Source organism: Columba livia, chromosome 4 (assembly GCF_036013475.1).
Source record: "Columba livia isolate bColLiv1 breed racing homer chromosome 4, bColLiv1.pat.W.v2, whole genome shotgun sequence".
NCBI lineage: Eukaryota > Metazoa > Chordata > Aves > Columbiformes > Columbidae > Columba > Columba livia.
Genome location: NC_088605.1, coordinates 16,429,684 through 16,447,462, shown reverse-complemented (window position 1 = coordinate 16,447,462; position 17,779 = coordinate 16,429,684). Strand labels below are relative to the sequence as shown.

Below are 17,779 nucleotides of genomic sequence, written 5' to 3'. Positions count from 1 at the left end.
TGCCGTCGCTTGTGAGATAAGTGACCTTCCCTTATTCTGTGTTTCTGGGTAATTCCAGTCACTTTTTTAATCTTCTGTGTAGAAAAGGATAAAAGTGTGTGTCAAGCAGCTACATTAAAGTGCTGCTCTGGGCAGTGAAATAATCTACCCTCCCAAAAATATGAAGGTTAAGTGTCACTTCAGTACAACAAAGGTTTCAAGAGTGTGCTAGGAAGATTCTACTACAAATTGTCTTTTTACTACTGTCTTTGAAATATTTAGTAAATTAGCGAGACTTACTACTTTGATGTGACTCAAGAATGCTTTTTGCTTCCTAGCTGCCAGGAGTGAGCTCACAGCTTGCCAAGGTCAACGATGTCCTGAAAATAGACCTTTCTAGTCTCGTTCAAAAGGTATGATTCTTGACCGTCTTGTAGACTGTTAATTAGTAACCTGGGATGCTTACATATTGCTTGTTGTCCCTTGGCTTTCTCAAGCAGAATTCTCTTGTTTCCACCTCATCCTCCTCATGCTGGATATCCCCCTTTATTATTCCTCTGTTTAGGCAAGATTTAATATTTGAAAGTGCAAATATAGTGCTTTATGTCCCCAGGATACTACAGATCAAAAAGGTATTGCTAATTGTCTGCTTGAAAGAACAATCCTTAAAAACCAAAACAACAGAAACATGGATCTGCTAGCATGCATTATATATTTTGATTCAAACTAAAGAAAAAATATCCATGCTTTCCTAATTAGTTGTATTCCAGCTATTTTGAAATACGTCTTTCAAATTCTTAATGTGCAGATTTGGTATTAAAACTGGTGCAATGGACCTAATGTAATTACTGTTAGTATTCTTGCAAGACTACACAAAACACCATGATTTTCACCTAGAAAAAAAATGGCTTAGTTTGAGCAGTTAAAACATCTAGCAACCTGAAAACATTTGCTAGGAATAGAGGAGTTTTCTGAAAGCCAAGACTGTGTGCAGGGGCCTGGGACCTGTGCCTGCCTCTGAAACCATCAGGCCTGCAGGAGGGAAGGCGTCAAGCATCTGCTTGAGGAGCTTCTCCTTTCTGTCCAGTTGGGCTACGGAGCTGCCTCCCCACAGTTTAGACCCTTTCTTTACCCTTCTCACTAAAGCAAGAATTGCAGTGTCTTCAGAAGCAGTTGGATGTCGCTGTTCGTAACCAGGATGTGTTGACCAGTACACAGTGACTCCTTCCACTTACTGAGTCTTCATTTGTGCACTCTGTTTTGTGCGAGAACTGACAGGCAACAGTCCTATAAAGTCTGAGATGATTGTGAATGATGCGTGTATATTTAAACGTAGATTGTGGTTTTTTCCAAGGACTATCTTGGAGAGGAAACTGAATCTGAAATACACTTGAGTTCCTATTTTGCTTTGACCTTTTCTGATGTGCAGTGATAAAAAAATATAGCATTACCATGTGCATTTTAGCATGTGTATACTTTTACTCCTTGTATAAAAGAGAAAAAATGCAAGTAACTTGGCAATGAGAAACTTAGCATAATTTTTCTGACTTTTGTTCTTAGGGTTATGCAGCATTTAATGATACTCCAGACTTAGTGGTGAATCAAACCAGGAACATTTTATCAGGTGAGGACAAGCTATCTTTTCACTTTGATTATGTTCATGTTTTTACATCACTTACTGATGTTTTTCTCATCTTTTTTAGATAATATTTTTTCTGGGCTAAAGGTAAAAATGGAAATGTAAAACATAACTCTTTTTTGAAATTTGGTGCCACAAAAAAACTATAAAAAGCAACTGTGTTTTAATGAGGACCCAAAAGTAAATCTAAAAATAGACCATATGGAATGTTATGGAGGAATTTTATTTGTTAGGCTTTTTACTGCTAAAGTAATGAGAAATCTTGGGACCCCAACTACACATTGATACTTCATCTCTCTTTGGTTGAAAAGCTGGTTTTGTCTATGATGTATTTAGGAGTGTGATGTTAAAAATTAAACCTGCTTGCTGCTGTATTAAAATGTAGTGGATGGCAAAGGGGAGGTAAAAAATACGCTTTAAGGATAATTTAGATGGTGTTTTCATTGTTTTGTTACTTGCGCTTTAAACTGTTACTCTTTGACAGTACCTGGACATTTGACGTTTGAATAAAATGCAGCATAGTATATGTATACTAATCTGTTTTAATTTTTGTTCTTGCATTGTGGACCTGTTCTGCATATATAAACAGCTGTTCCTTGTAAGTTTTTCTTATCTTTTCTCCCCTGGGCAAAATGAAGCACAGTATGTGTACAAGCATAGTGTACTGTGTGAACTTGCCTAAAATGAGCCAGTTTTCTAAAACCGGTGTTATGCTTTTCATTAAGAAATCTAATGCAGTTTTACTCATTTTCAGTATCTGCTGATAGGCATAAAGGCAAATGGGCCATCTTAATTTATCTATTTATAAATTCTTGGGTTTTTCTTTTTACAAAGTCTGAGTTTGAGTTACAAATCAAATAAAAATACAGTTTTACTAGGAAAAAAAAAACCCAACACATCTATTTGTAAAATTAGAAAAGAAGAGTGTTTTGGTACCTGTTTGAATTTAGAAGAGTAAACATCAAATCAAACAGCCAAAAACTTCTGCAGTTGTTGTTTGAGAAAGAGGAAGGTGTTGCCTACTACCAAGTAGCAACCTGTAGTTTTGCACCCTGCTGTTTCAAGTATGTTCCAAGTTGAAAGAAGGGACAGAGTAAAGAGAAATTGTGTTTTACAAATAGACAATGTGTATAAGTGGTGAATGAATCATGTCTTTGTGTATCTAAATAGTGTGTATCTAAACTGTATTTATAGGGTAGCGTGTTCATTCATAATTTGAGGGGAAAATGGCTTAATTGATCATTATCTCAAGAGTGTTGCTAACTAATTGGAATGAATTTAAGTTATCTTTTTTAATAAGATTGAAAATTACTAGTATAGATTCTCAATACAGGCAGTCTAATTTCTTTCACAGTGTTGTGTTCCCAAGGGATGGAGTTTGAATAGATTTTGATCTTCTTCATAAACTTAGTGACTAATTGTCTTGCTCTGTGTTACCATTTGCAATATTGCATGAAAAGCGAGATTTAAGCTGGCTAGATAAAAAGTGACACGTTCATTATGACGAAAGGAGAGAGGGAACTCTGGCTCGACATCTACATCTTTCATCATTAAACTGAATGCTAAAAATAAAGTATTTAAAATGCCATTGCGTTACTTTGAAGCTCAGTGTTTCTGTTGCCTGCTTGTTTCTTCCTCACGCTTGTCTTCATGGCTTGCTTGTTACGTGGCAAATGGCTTAATAGCATTTCATAATGCATATGTGGAATGTAAATTTCTTCTATGAATCTGTAACAGTGCAACGTGTTTATTCTTCTAGACATCAAAAACGTGCTGGATTCCATTGGTTCAAATATCACTACCTTCACAAAAACACTCCCTGTTCAGAAGATTTTAGCAGACCTGACAGTATATCTTACACAGAGTGAAGCATACGTTCAAGATTATTTTCCGATAGTGGAGCAGTACGATTTCTACAGGTACGTACAGGAAGTAAGGCAGGAGCGAAGTGCTACCTGTTGTTAATAATGTATAATATTTTAATGTCCTGTAAAGTTAAACTATTAATTGTGTTTCACACAGTGAAACGAAGACAGTATATGGCAATTGTTTGTTACAGCTGGGTGCTGTTTAACTGCAGAGCAAGAGGTAATTTCTCCTCTGTAGGCTTTCAGGTCTTTTCCAAGAAGGACAGACATAGGTAGATGTTGAAGATGTAATGCATAAAGGAATGGGTTGTTTCACAATGCCAGGCTTACTTCTTATTTAGGGGTTGTTTTTACTGAGTTGCAGTTAAGTTGTGAGAGCGTGGGACTGGAGAGGCCTTGCAGCCAGTCCCCTTTTATTGCACCCTACAGAGAGGAGGAGTAGCAGAGATACTGCTTCACACCTTGTGAATCTTTGCACAGCCCTGCTTGTTCCTCAAGGTGTAGTACTTGTCCTTGTGAGTGGATGGGTTTATTGTACCTTGAGAAAAACACATTCTTCCTATTTGAGACTTGTGTGACTCCTGTAGTTGAGTAATAATCTCATATTTTGAAGCATTAAGGTTTTCATTTCATGCACTTTTCCAGTTTTAGTCATTTCAGTACTTGAGCTCATCAAGTTCTCCCTACATTTTGGCACTTAAGTTGATCCTGTATTGATAGTTGCTTCAGTCTTTGTGTCATAATCAGTTTCACTGCTGCGGAATAAGTGTGCTAATGGCTTTAATACAATGTTAACTAAAAGTGAGGAAAAGACTGAACTTTAAGAACCTGACTTATAACCTTACCTTTAGCCCATTCCTTACCTGGCAGTTTTTGTGGTGACCCTTAATTTGACAGATTTATCAATATCTTCTTTGAAGCTCAGATTGATTTAATCAAATAAATATATTGCTTCATTCTGCTACAGTGTGCCTCTGTCAAACCTAAGGCAGCAGTACTTGAAGTGCAAATGAAACCATCAAGCATGTAGTTGTCCAAATTATTTTCTCTCCATCCCTTTCTTAATTATAGGGACATTATTTGCAGTTTAATAAGTATTCTTTTCTGAATGGGCCTGTCAGCATTAGTATTTTTCTTTCTCTTTATTGGCAGTGCATATTCATTATGATATTTCTTTCTCTGTTATTTCTGGTTCCTGCCTTCCCTCCACAAAGGTACAGGGAGGAAAAAAGGGAATTTAGGAATATAAGCTGGGAGAAGTGACAACAAAAGGGAAAAAAGGAAGAGCAGAGGGAGTTAGGAGAGGATGAAAGGCTTGAGTGAGATATAAAATGTGTGAATAAATGGATGTGCTCCTGGAGTCCTCGTGGACAGCAGGATGACCATGAGCCAGCACTGTGCCCTTGTGGCCAGGAAGGCCAATGGCATCCTGGGGTGTATTAGAAGTGGGGTGGTTAGTAGATCGAGAGAGGTTCTCCTGCCCCTCTACTCTGCCCTGGTGAGACCACACCTGGAATATTGTGACCAGTTCTGGGCCCCTCAGTTCAAGAAGGACACAGAACCACTGGAGAGAGTCCAGCGCAGAGCCGAAAATATCATTAAGGGAGTGGAGCATCTCCCTTATGAGGAAAGGGTGAGGGAGCTGGGTCTCTTTAGTTTGCAGGAGACTGAGGGGTGACCTTATTAATGTTTACAAATATGTAAAGGGTGAGTGTCAGGAGGATGGAGCCAGGCTCTTCTCAGTGACAACTGATGGTAGGACAAGGCACAGTGGGTTCAAACTGGAACACAGGAGGTTCCACTTAATTTTGAGAAGAGGCTTCTTCTCAGTGAGGGTGACAGAGCACTGGAACAGGCTGCCCAGGGGGGTTGTGGAGTTTCCTTCTCTGGAGACATTCAAAACCCGCCTGGACACCTTCCTGTGTAACCTCATCTGGGTGTTCCTGCTCCAGCAGGAGGATTGGACTGGATGATCTTTCGAGGTCCCTTCCAATCCCTAACATTCTGTGATTCAGTGAAATAGAACTGCTATGTGATTTATTTAATAAAAATGAAAGTTGAATTCCTGTCCAACATCTTTCTCCTGATCAAGTTCTGTTAATTGCTCCATACATTGAAATCATTCCAGCACAGACATACAAAGCCTACATTTTAATAGCCTTAAATACAGTTACGTACAATTACAAGCCTAACACACTGTGTGCAAAGAGTAGTAAGCCTTCCAGTAAGAGCAATTAGGTACTTTTTGACCAATGGCCAGTTTACATTAATAAATTTCTCTTTCTTCTTGGATAAATTACTGTTTGAACATCAGTCTCCTCTGAGTCGTTGTTTGCTCCACTTGGAGCATTTTAACTCTTTGGTACAGTCCACCTGCAGCAAGCTGGGAACAACTTGATCCTGTGATGTTTGTTCCCCAGCCCTTCAGCAACAACTGTCTATGATCCAACAGCAATTATGTTCTGGTCCAAAACATGTGCTAGTGTGGGAAAAGCATTTTTTCATTGCTAGCGTTTGTTGATCAGACAGAATCAGGAGTGGGCCAGTTGAGAATGTATTATTGCCTGATGGATTCTGCAGGTCCCCAGTGTGTTCTTTACATGCTAGTAACAGAGCACTTTGACATTTATTCCTTAGGTGGCTGGGTTGTCTCATTCTGTGCTGCATGTTAGTCCTGATTCTGGTCTTTTACTATCTTGGACTGCTATGTGGTACCTGTGGTTATGATAAACATGCTTCTCCAACAACCAGAGGCTGCATCTCCAACACTGGAGGAAACTTTCTTATGGCGTAAGTTTCACTTGTTGGTGAAAAATAAAATAAAGGTACCTGTAGAAGGTTGCTTTTATTGATTTTTTTTTTTTTTTTTTTTTTTGAAGGACATGTATAAAAAGAATTTGTTTTGTTAACTGTGTATATATGCTGCAAAACAACCCAAACAGCTTGCATACTTCCACTGAGGGACTAGGAGATCTGGGGTTGCTCTTTCACCGAGGATCATAGCTGAAGGATACAGCCTCTGAATCTACAGTTTTAAGGCGAATGCTGTAGCTAATGAATTTCTATTCAAGCCCATTTGGAAACTGCAAAAACTGGGAATGGATGACTGAAAATATAAAGGGAATTCATAGCTCTTTAGTACACTTGAGCACTTGCCCAAAAGGGAAAAAAAAAAAAAAAAAGCCAGGAGAGGAAACAAGAAACACTTGACTTTCTGAGAGCTCTTTAGGGGGTTTGGGGTTGATCTTGAAAGTTCCCGATAGTGGTTTAATGTAATGGTTTAATGTTGGGTGCAAGGGAAGATTGCATCTGAAGTCTGCCTCAAACTCTTTACAGCACAAGGCTAGAGGGTTGAATCTAAACAAGAAAATAGTATGCTTTTGTGGCTCTTAAACGTGAAAGAGTTTTCATGCCCAATGCAAATGTGAGAATTTTAGATGCACTTTAGCTGATGACTTTACAGGGCTGAAATGTGCAAGATGTTTCAGAGGGCAAGAACACATTTGGAAAACAGAATATTTCAACCATGTGCCAGTTTTCTTACCTCTGTTACAGCTGCTAACTGTTGTCTTCACTGTTGGCCAAAGTATATATATTTTGATCTTAAAAAGCAAAACCTTACTCAACTTTTCTTTTTCAGTGGTGTTGGATTCAGTTTTCTTTTCTCCTGGGTGCTGATGATTGTAGTGGTGCTCACTTTTGTCACTGGCGGAAATGTAGAAAAACTGGTCTGTGAGCCCTTTGAAGATAAAACTTTATTCAAGGTGAAGTTATTTGAGTTATTAAACAATTAATAAAATCCCCATGAGTACCGATGGTCTTGTCAGTTAGGTATGGCATATTTATTATGTGACACTTCAAGTGAGTTTGGGTCCGGTTTTACTTTCCCCTTGCACACTGAATAGAAACATTCATCCTTTCATGGCTTTGCAGAGTAAATACTGCATGCCTGTCTTCCTTGGAAGATAAAACTTTCTGTGATTCAGCATTTCTTGGTGATGTGAATCTTTAATATTCACTTTCTGCACCAGAGAGGTTGAATTCACTGTTTTGCTTGTATTTCCATTGGTGGGTGATAAGCTTAAATGTGGGTATGTGTCAAAGATTGCATATGAATAAATTCATTAATTGAAAACTTGGAATTATAGTAACATTACTGAATTTTGTCTTCTAGATTTTGGATACTCCTTACTTACTAAATCAACACTGGAAAAACTATCTTTCTGGCATTCTGTTTAAAAATCCAGATATTAATTTGACTTTTGAAAAAGTGTACAGGTATTGAACTAGATCTTGACCATAATTTTAGTTTGCACATATTGTTTTTGTGGTATCTTCCATGCTTCATATTTCAAGCACATGCAGAAATCACATGTGTTTCAGAAGACATTCTGATTTTCTGGTGAACTACTAACAAAAGCAATTTTCTCCTATAGATAAGTTATTAGAAGTAGTCTTAGAGTAACATTGTATAGAGTTAGTACTTAAGCTCTTTGAAAAAATATTTTGTGTCTTTGAGACCAGCAGAAATTGTTAACTACTTGCTTTCTTATAGACTAAGCTTCAAAAAATATATCCCAAACTCTTTTTATAAAGGGCTGCTTTTCTTAGAATATGAAAACATTTTAAATCATTCTCTCATTTTCTTAACACTTGGTCCTTGGGGTTGGTTTTAGGCTGATATACATATTTTTATTTTTATAGTGATTGCAAGGAAAACAAAGGAATTTATACTTCTCTTCAACTAGAACACCTGTTCAATATCAATGAATTTTTAAATATTAGCATGGTAAGTAAAGAAATTATGAGTGAATTCGTGATTGTTCTTGAAGGCTGGAGAGGTGCTTGCACTTCAACACAGTGGAGCATGACTGGGTTGTATGGGATTTTTTTTTTTATATATACAGTGTCTCCTGAAAAGTGGCAAGAACTGTCCAAACTAAATTGAAAGAAAGAAATCTGGATTTCAGAAGTTCTTTGCTGGTCTCAGTGGGCATGGAAAGTTTTCTGATTTTTTTTTAATTTTTTTTTTTTCTTTTTAATGGGTGCTGATAATAATGTTGTTTTTAATTTAGAATCTTGCATAGAAGGTTCAAGTTTAGCATCTTCCAAAGGTTGCTTGCAGTGTTTGAGAGTCTCGTTCTTTATATAAATGCCTTTCCTGGTGTGTTCTCTTCTGATTCTGGTCAGATTTATGTTGATCCAGGATCCACTGTGCTGAGCTCCTAAGAGTGGTTCTGATTTCAGTAGAAGGGGGTTGGGATAAAATAAATTATTTTCAGTTAAGCTGTAATAATATGTGACTGCACTGTCATTACATGACTGTTCTAATTTTGGTGTTCCCTATAATACTGATCTTCATTACAGCAACTCCTAGGGGACCCTTGTTCTGTTCTCCCAGGCACTGTGCTGACACTTAATAGATACAGTCCCTGCCCCAAATCACATACAGTTAAAATGAACAGGAGAGATTCATTAAGAGGGAAAATCATTTTGAGTTGCCACAACAAACTAATGGTGGACCCTTGGAAGGAAATCAGGTTTCCAGATTCCTCATCTATTGCTCTATGGCCTGTGCAGGACACGTAACATCAGGTAACAATAAGTGAGTCACCTTTAGTCACCACTGAACATATTTAGAGAAGCCTTATCCAGTCCCATGACCAGTACAGCAACTACACTGCACTACCCAGACACTACACTACAGCAGGCAATGTCTGTCCTGGCCACAGCTGAGATGCTGAATTCTCTAGGTTTCCTTGATTAGGGCCAGGGGTAGAACTTAAAATTTTTAAGGTTAACATTTCCTGAAGGGGGAAGACAACTCTGTTGTATCTTAGTCTGCTCTTAGGAGAGACTAACATCTATTCAGAGAAGCCTGCTTAAAACATAACAGGAGGCAAGTAATTCATTGGTGTGAAAGATGTAGGTTAGAACATGGTGTGGCTGGACTGTGTGGATGCTGCAGGGAAGAGAAGGTTACCTGGTGGATTCTATCCAAGTTAGTTGAATTAAACTGGTGTAAGCAAAGGTCAATGTGTGCTTCTTCATGGAAGTGTTCAGTCAGCAAAAGCATGATGCTTTATAGAGGTAAGGGCTATAGAGGAATATGCGCTGGCTGCAAACTTCTGTGCTATATTTTGTTTCCCTTTCAGTACACAGAAGATGTAGCACTGAAAATTGAACATATTCAGATAAACCTCAGTAAAATCATTCTGCTGGATGAAATTGGGAAGGAGAATCTTCTGAATTTCAGCTCTTCAGGAATAGAAGGGATAAACTTTGCAGCGTATTTGGCAGAGGTGAGACTGTAGTAAACTAGACACACGAGAGAAAAATACAATGAAGTGTTTCTCTAACAATGGGAAAAACAAAGATCTGCTTTTATGTGAAAGGATGTGTTTTGAAGAATCACAAAACTTAGGATAAAAGCACTTCAGAAGTTCAAGTCAATAAACATTTAAAGAAATAAAGGGTAGACAAAGTAGGCGGTGTGGTTAAATGCAAACTGTCTATATATGCAATAACAACATATTCTTTCCCCACTGTTCACATCTTGTTTCAGATCAATAAAAGTGTCACCAAGGTTGATCTTCTGTCATTTGCTAATGACTTAGAAGCAAGAGCAGACCAGCTGGTAGGTTTAATTCACTAATACAGTAGTACATAAAACTTATCCTTTGTACATATATAATTATAAATACATAGCCAACTGTTCAGACTTCTGTGCGAGAATTGTTGAACTTCAGACACCTAAATACATGATACATTGCTACACAAGAGAAAGCTTTAAAGATCAATGTTGCATATGAGCTGTATTTTAAATATTACTAATTATTGAATTTTGTATGCTGTTGTATCGTTTCTGCTTTGGAAGTGTAATTTCTTAAATTCCACTGTTTGCTTAAGAAATCAGAGGAATACTCCGTTTGAGTATTTTCTGTCCTGTCTACATTTTAGGGTCTCAGCTGGAAGAAGAATTGGTTAGGTTATGATGGAAAAGATTATTTGAATTAAGTTTCTTTCAGTTAGTGAGCAGAAGATTTTGCAGTTAGCAATAAAATTAATACTGTGGCAGCTAATGAGGGCTCTAATGAGAACTGGGGCTCCATTATGGAGGGAGAATGCACAGAAGAGATCCCAGCTACTCTGAAGGGCTTTTTGAATGCAGACACATGGACAATGGTCAGAGGGTGTAGCTACAACATTGCCTGCAAATGAATCTGCAGAATGACACAGCTGTATTAACAGATAGTGAATATTCAGTTGACATGTTTCTATGCATGTCAAGGTCACTTTCTAATTATTTTTCAAAATAAGAGTCGTAGGTTGGACACCAGCCCAAGACAGATTCCTGTATTGCGATGTGGGAGACAGAGTTATGCTATACACATAGTAGAGTTGCTTGGATCACTAAGGGACACAGACAGCAGACTGAGACCTTGCTGATTGGAATTTATCAAATATCCATCCCTCCTCCAGGTACAGGATGGCACCAGTTAGAGCCTCCTGGTGTGTTTACTCCAGCTTTTTGCATAATTTGATCACAGCTGTTGTATTTCTTTTTCAGCCACACATGCACTCCTGTCAGGGTTGGACTGCTCATGGGTTTGTGTTGCAGTTAGCATCCTCTCCAAGCACCAAGAGCTGCACGTTGCCTGTTTACTCATATAAGTTGTCTGCTGACTTGGGCAGATACCAGTAGCTTCAGGCACACTTCACTTCCATTTTCACTTTTTACTGTGCCATGTGGAAGGTTACATGGGTGAGGAGATTTTGCTGTTGTTTTGGGTCTGTTTTCTAAGAAGCAGCTGAGGTTCTTCAAATATGTTGTATCTTACACAGAATTGCCTCTGAGATGTCTCTTTAAAGGTATATTCTATATAGCTCCATAAAGGAAAATTTATTATTCTGATAGATTTTTTTTTTCGTTATTTTTTTGTAATAGAATCTAAAGAAAGCATTAGAATTTAAATTAAAGCAGGCGGAGTAATTTCTTCATATAAAAGACAATGAAAGGTGTAATACTAAATGTGTTCTCTGTCACAGAAGGGTATGTTTTTATTTCTTCCTTTTAATGCTGTTAGTGTAATCTATGAAATGACGAACAAATGCCCACAACAATATGATGTATTACAAAAGTTAGATTGTTTCTAACGATATTTTATAATCCCACTTTGTTGGTGATAACTCTTAAAGTTCACAAGAACAATGAAAATAAAAAAAACCAACCTAAAAACTTTTGCTATCAATTAACTTTGGGTATATAGTTTGCATTTTCTGATACCTTACACTAAATTGAACATATTGAAGGAGCAAATGGAATAAAACTTGTGAGGAACCAAGAGGGCAGGATATGGAGGAGGGAGCAATACCACCCCCAGGTGTTATTAGGTAAGTGGATTCAGTTCAGCAGAGGACGGATCCTGAAGCTGCTGGTGACACAGCTGAGTGCTTCTGTGAACACTGCACAGGAGGCAGATGTGTCTCAGCACTGAGGTCTGCCATTGTTCCACTTCTAAAACAGAGTTAGAAGTCTGTAGTCACTCTGTATTCAGTGAGTATGCAGGGAGCCAAGTGGTTTTGCCACCAAAAGGAAATGGAAAAGAAATTTACTTGGGAGAGTAAAGTCAAATTTTACAGTGTTTTTGCCACGAGTGTGAGAGTCAGGCAGACACTAGGACCTGAAAATCAGGGCACAAATTGTCTTCTGACGGAAAGGCAGGAGCCACAGCAATGAAAAACACCCTTCACAGGCATGTTTTCAGGTTACTGGCTGAAAATACTTCTGTGCTCCTCGGAAAGCAGAGTGTGCCTCAGGGTGATCTCCACAGTGCCCAAAAAAACCCCAAGTACCCATGCCTGGGAAGTGCTCATCCCAGCTGGGGTGCTGTGCTGCGGGGTTCTTGCAATGAGGTCTGGCTTGTGGCAAGTGATAGGGGGACGTGCTCATTCTTCTGTGTTTAAAATGACTTAGTGCACCATGTGAAAATTCTCTTCAGTTAAATCTGTGCTGCTAATGCTATAGCCAGAAAAGCAGTATAATGTATCTGTTTTGTGCTGAGGTTTGAATTATTAATATGGTGATTTTTTCCCCTACTTGTGTTGAGGAATATGATTGCTGTATCCCGTTGTTAGCATCAGCTGTTCTGCAGTGGATGATCATAATGTGCAACTACGTTGTTTTTTGCTTTGTTGGAAAGCTTGGAGACTGCTGAACAATACTGCATAATTGCTTTTTTTTCAGCCAAAAGGAGCACTGGAAAATGCCTTAAAAGGACACGCAAACAGCATTCGAATGATTCATAACCAGCAAGTCGTTCCGCTAGAGCAAGCTATGGTAAAATATTAAAGTCATATTAAAACATATTTGTAGAAAATATTAATCTAACTCTTAAATACAATTTAGAAAGCTGGACTTTTGCTTTTATATAAGCACAGATCACATTTGCGTTGTGTCACTGAAGATTAATCAAAGTATGTGTTTAATGGTTTTCCTACTTGGAATACTATAACATTACTTTATAACACTGCCTAAAATCAGGACCTTTCTCTTCCCCATTTTTTTTCCTGTATCTATTTGTGATTATATGTGAATAAAAGAGGAAGCGGGGAAAACTTTAGAATGAAGTCTAACCCTAAGTCACTCATTTTCTCTGTTGCTTACCATTTGTCTTCAGTAGTAAAAGCAGCTGTCACTTTTACGCTGTATTTTTTTGGAGTTAGCAATCACCTAACAGTATCGGAATTGGAAACTCCTGACAGTGGTGTTTAGAGCCAAAGAAAAATCTTTTTTATTGATGCCAAGAGAGATGTGAGCGGGCTGCTTCTCCCTGATTTCACCAGCCACTAATTTGTATATTATCAAGCTGTGCATCTCATACATATTAGGTGTGCTAGGTGCTGCTTTTTTCTCTACATGACATGGAGACTTTTAGTTTATTGTGGCATCTGAATACAGTATTTCTGCCCCTATCAAAGTCCTCTGGTAGAAAAGGGCTTCTGTTCCACTCTAATTCTATGCTGTTCTTTCCTAATTAACTCCTCATCTCTTTTTTCCTTTTTACAAAACTGACTGTCAAGAAATATGTTAAAGCTAGGGTAAGTGCTTTTTTCCTTCTTAAATTGCACAATATACAATTTTCTGAACACTTGATTTTTTTAACTGTTACCTGTTTCCTCCAAATAAATCTTACTCAGTTTATTGCTACAAGCTTTAGTTAAATCTGAAGTCTTCCAGTACACAATTCATACCTACTGAGCATTGTTGGTGAAATACTGATTCAACCATTAAAACCACAATGTATTAGTTTTAATACAATTGTTGTTACTATACATAATGTGATATGATGTATTAAAACCAAAATAATCTATAGAAGATCAAAGCATGCATATCATGTTAAAACAGGTGGGCTCTTACGTGTGTTAATGACTGATTTTTTTTTTCTCTCCTTTCTAATAGAGCACTTTAAATCAGAGCATTAGGTTACTGAAGAGGACATCATCTGAACTTACGGTAAGCTTCTCTTTCAGGCAAAAGGAACATTTTTATGTGTTTTAAATCCATTGGCCACGTATGTGGGGCATATATTTTCAGTACAGCTTTTTCTATTTCTAGCTGTTACTGGAAGAGAGAGATAGTAATGCACTGAGATAGCAATGGGGATTTAGATCTGTCTTCTGCACAGCTTTTTCTACCCTGGTTTTCCCTTCCTTACAGAGGATAAAAAAAATAAAAGTTTGAGATATTTTTTGAAGTATTAATTGTAAACTTAATTGCCATGTGATAAAACAGACTTCAGTACAGTTCCATATATTGTGTTATTCATGTTCCTAAAACTGTAGTTGATTTTTCTAGAATCCTTGCATGCAAAACTTGAAGGGGCAACAACCAAGAAACAAAAAGCAAAAATACAGCTGATAAAAGCGAGTGTTGTGATTCACATCCTTAACCACCTCTTGTCCGATGTCCAGCTTGCACCAGGGCCTGTTTTTTTGGTGTTATTTTCATTACCTTCCTGCTCCTACAGCACCAGCCTTGCTTTGGGAGCCTGGTCTGGGTAGAGGCTTCCCCAGGGCACCTTGTGTCCCCTCCTAGCAGCAGCTGGTGCCTGCACCGCAGCGTCACTGGCTGCTTCACGCTCTGCTGGGCTCGGGAGAACAAGCGACAGCATGTTTACTTTTCTGGCAGCAGAGCTTTCTGTGGCCACCAGCCTGTCTTGGCTCTGGGAGCAAGAATCCAGCCACACCAGTTGGTGCTTGAGGGTCATAGTCCCCACAGCTTGATGGGCCACACCAACCTCAGTTTTCACCCATCCGCAGGCGCAGACCAGCTAGGTTTCTTTTAGAATCTGTGATTTGACCCTGCATAGGGAGGTAAGAAGCCATGAAATAAGGTGTTGATAAGAAAATGATGATGTTTGACCCTTAAGTATATTTAGGAGACATCTCTACAGTTTCAGGCTATATGTATGTTACCCTTTCTTTGTGTTCTTTGAGAGACTTTATGGGATTGTACATGTAGTGAAGAAGTGTCTCAATCCTTTTGGATATTGATTAATAACATATTCTAGCTGTATAGAATCATACTCCAGTAATGACAGTTGTGATAGTATATGGCCCGCTGTTTTCTTCCTGTGCCATGTGTACATCTGTCGTATATATATATACATTGATGAAAGTATTTCTACACTTAAGGAAAGGGAATAGAAGAGAATGCTGATGTAGTGTATAAATTAGTTACACAGGTTCCAAGAAAATATACTGTTTGTAACCACCAAACCCTCCTTTTTTAGTAGTGAGAGAATTTTGTCAGATGATCCTGAATCCTTAGGCAGGCTAATGTTCTGTCTGGAATTGTGTGGTTGTTCAGGTTTTGGCAGGAGAGTGACACTGGTTTATCAAAAGGATACATTCCCGACAATGGCTGCAGAGCTATTGGAACAGCCCGAAAGGGGTCTATTTATGTTAAATATTGTCTCTTCCTCTCCAGGTTAAGGTGAAAAATGTCATTAGCTCTGTTAATACTGCCCAGCTTCTCATAAATAACAACGCTTCTCTAGTTATTGTCCAGGTAAGCTTTATTTGATTAAAGTACATTAATTTATGATGTCCTGGAGATAGAGGTTCACTTACTTTTATTCACTTTTGTCTGTTTCTAGGAGACAAAAAAGTACATGGATACCATAGTTGGCTACTTCGAGCAATACATTGAGTGGGTCAAGGAGTCGGTAAGACACATTTAATGAATCGAGAGAAGCAGCGTTTAAAAAACAGAAAAAAAACCCACACTAAAAAGCTAAGTAAAATACACTAGCAAAGTTGTAATTATTGTTATAGTTTCAGTTTGTAAGATATTTGTACTTATTATGAAGGGGAAAACTTGTCTTCTATAAATAGTTCTGTTGTATTTTAAGTAGAGTAAAAATGATGAGTTGTGTTGTTTGGAATAAAATGCAAATATAACATAGTATTATTTTTCCAGGGGTAGCCTGAAATCTAGCATTTGTGCTAATGTTGCCCTGAGCATGACTCTTAGTTCAAATTGATGTCATTAGCATCTTGTTTTATTTTTCTTTCTTCAGCTGCAGCCTTTGAGAAAATGAGCTGATGTTTTAAACATGTGTATGTTCAGTTGCTAGTGTATCCCACTGGAATTCAGTTTGAATTTGGATAGGGTGGAATATAACAATTCCAGTATCTGTAACTCTGAGCAGGTTTTGAGAATCTTATTTTATTCGGTTAGATACTTCAAACTGTATTTTTTTAATCTGTCTTTCAGATTGCCATGGAGGTAGCAGCGTGCAAGCCTATTGCCAATGTGATAGATACAGCAGTAGATATTTTTTTATGCAGCTATGTAACTGATTCTGTGGTAAGAAATATTTTCTATTACTCAAAACTGGGGCATCAAGTGGGAAATTCTTTGAACATAAATCTGCATTTAATTATTCTGACCAGACTATTCTGAAGTATGATGATAAAGTATCACATCCAAAGTTATGCAAGAAAAAAATGCTCTGATCTGGATCAAGCCCAAAGCCAAACCAGCACTGGACTTGTTTTAGGTTCTGATTAAGCTTAGGCTTCTATTAGCAAGAATGCTGTAAAGTGAACTGGTCTTACTAAATTTCTTCCAAATTGAGTTGCAAAGTAAATACAGTACTACTAGATTGGAATAAAAATTCCAGGAAGGGCAGGTTTCAGTTTGATTGTCTGAGTCTGAATGACCTTGAAATGGAAAAGCATAAAGATCTGAAGTTTCAGGTGTAACCATTTCTAATGTAAGGGATGGGGCAGAGGCAGGAAGTGAGTATGAAATACCAAGGAAAAAGTTTCTCAATTATCTTGCCTGGAATCTAGAAAAAACAAATTAGGTTTTATGACTTGACTTGCAGCAGACAGATCTGGATTCATTCCTATACAGTAGAGACTTTGAGAATAACTGGTGGCAGTATTTAAGGGAAATATTGGCTTTTTCATCTTGCCAAAAGAGCTTGGAAGGAGGATAGCATGTCTTAAAAATAGAATGAGAAACCACATGCCTGGAAATCACCTAAAACATCTCCTAGCTATTAGCCAGCTTTATGGCACTTTTAGCCAGGTTCTAATCATCCAACACTAAATGCATGTAATCAGTCAGAATCAAAGCACTCTAACCTTGATAACCTCCTAACCTGCCAGAATTATATATGAGATAATCAATAAGTGCAACATTACAGAGCTTCTGTTCTCCTTTGGATAGCCACTAACCATCTGGTGGGAGATGGACCATGATTTTCCTGGTGATAGAACTTAGCTGAGTCACTTAAGTCAAAACACCTCCAGCCAATATAAATCAAATTTGAAGTATCATCATTTTAACATCTGGTGCTAACTCAGTTCAACTGTATGATAATGGAATTAGTTACACAAAGAGGCTGCAGTTAACAAGTTAAAAAGTACCCCCAGAAAGTGCTGGAAACTCGGATTTTGACAAGAACCATGAGAGAGACAAATACTTTAAAATATCAAGAAAGGAAAAAGAAATAATGTGGCTAGTAAATTAGTGCTGAAACACAAGATTACTTTCTAGCCCAAGGTAACTTAATGTACTATGGCTGTGTAACTTTGAGCAACTTTGGACACATTCCTGTTTGGTTACATTTGTAAGACAGCAGTGTTCTTGACTTCAGTTTGCATTGACAGTGGAGAATGCTTAACGTTCCACATTCCACACTTGTATAGGGAACTACAGATAGTCCACGAGACCAGTGCCACTAATTTCTACTGTGTTCTTCCAGTAACAATGCTT

The 17,779-nt window shown here is 37.9% G+C and overlaps 1 protein-coding gene across 19 annotated transcripts in view; it reads left to right on the top strand.

The window, feature by feature from the left end:
• PROM1 (prominin 1) overlaps nt 1-17,779 on the top strand; it is a 64,001-nt gene that overhangs the window by 41,166 nt on the left and 5,056 nt on the right. For 12 of the 19 annotated variants that reach the window (XM_065060593.1, XM_065060587.1, XM_065060590.1 and 9 more), the window contains 14 exons: nt 318-392; nt 1,540-1,603; nt 3,378-3,537; nt 6,124-6,276; nt 7,127-7,250; nt 7,661-7,764; nt 8,191-8,275; nt 9,642-9,788; nt 10,052-10,123; nt 12,734-12,826; nt 13,949-14,002; nt 15,479-15,559; nt 15,648-15,716; nt 16,268-16,360. In XM_065060593.1, coding sequence (XP_064916665.1) covers nt 318-392; nt 1,540-1,603; nt 3,378-3,537; nt 6,124-6,276; nt 7,127-7,250; nt 7,661-7,764; nt 8,191-8,275; nt 9,642-9,788; nt 10,052-10,123; nt 12,734-12,826; nt 13,949-14,002; nt 15,479-15,559; nt 15,648-15,716; nt 16,268-16,360 — 1,374 coding nt within the window. Of the gene's footprint in view, nt 1-317; nt 393-1,539; nt 1,604-3,377; nt 3,538-6,123; nt 6,277-7,126; nt 7,251-7,660; nt 7,765-8,190; nt 8,276-9,641; nt 9,789-10,051; nt 10,124-12,733; nt 12,827-13,569; nt 13,588-13,948; nt 14,003-15,478; nt 15,560-15,647; nt 15,717-16,267; nt 16,361-17,779 lie in introns of all 19 variants that reach the window. The other 7 variants (XR_010472142.1, XM_065060585.1, XM_065060589.1 and 4 more) reach the window with 1 other exon arrangement.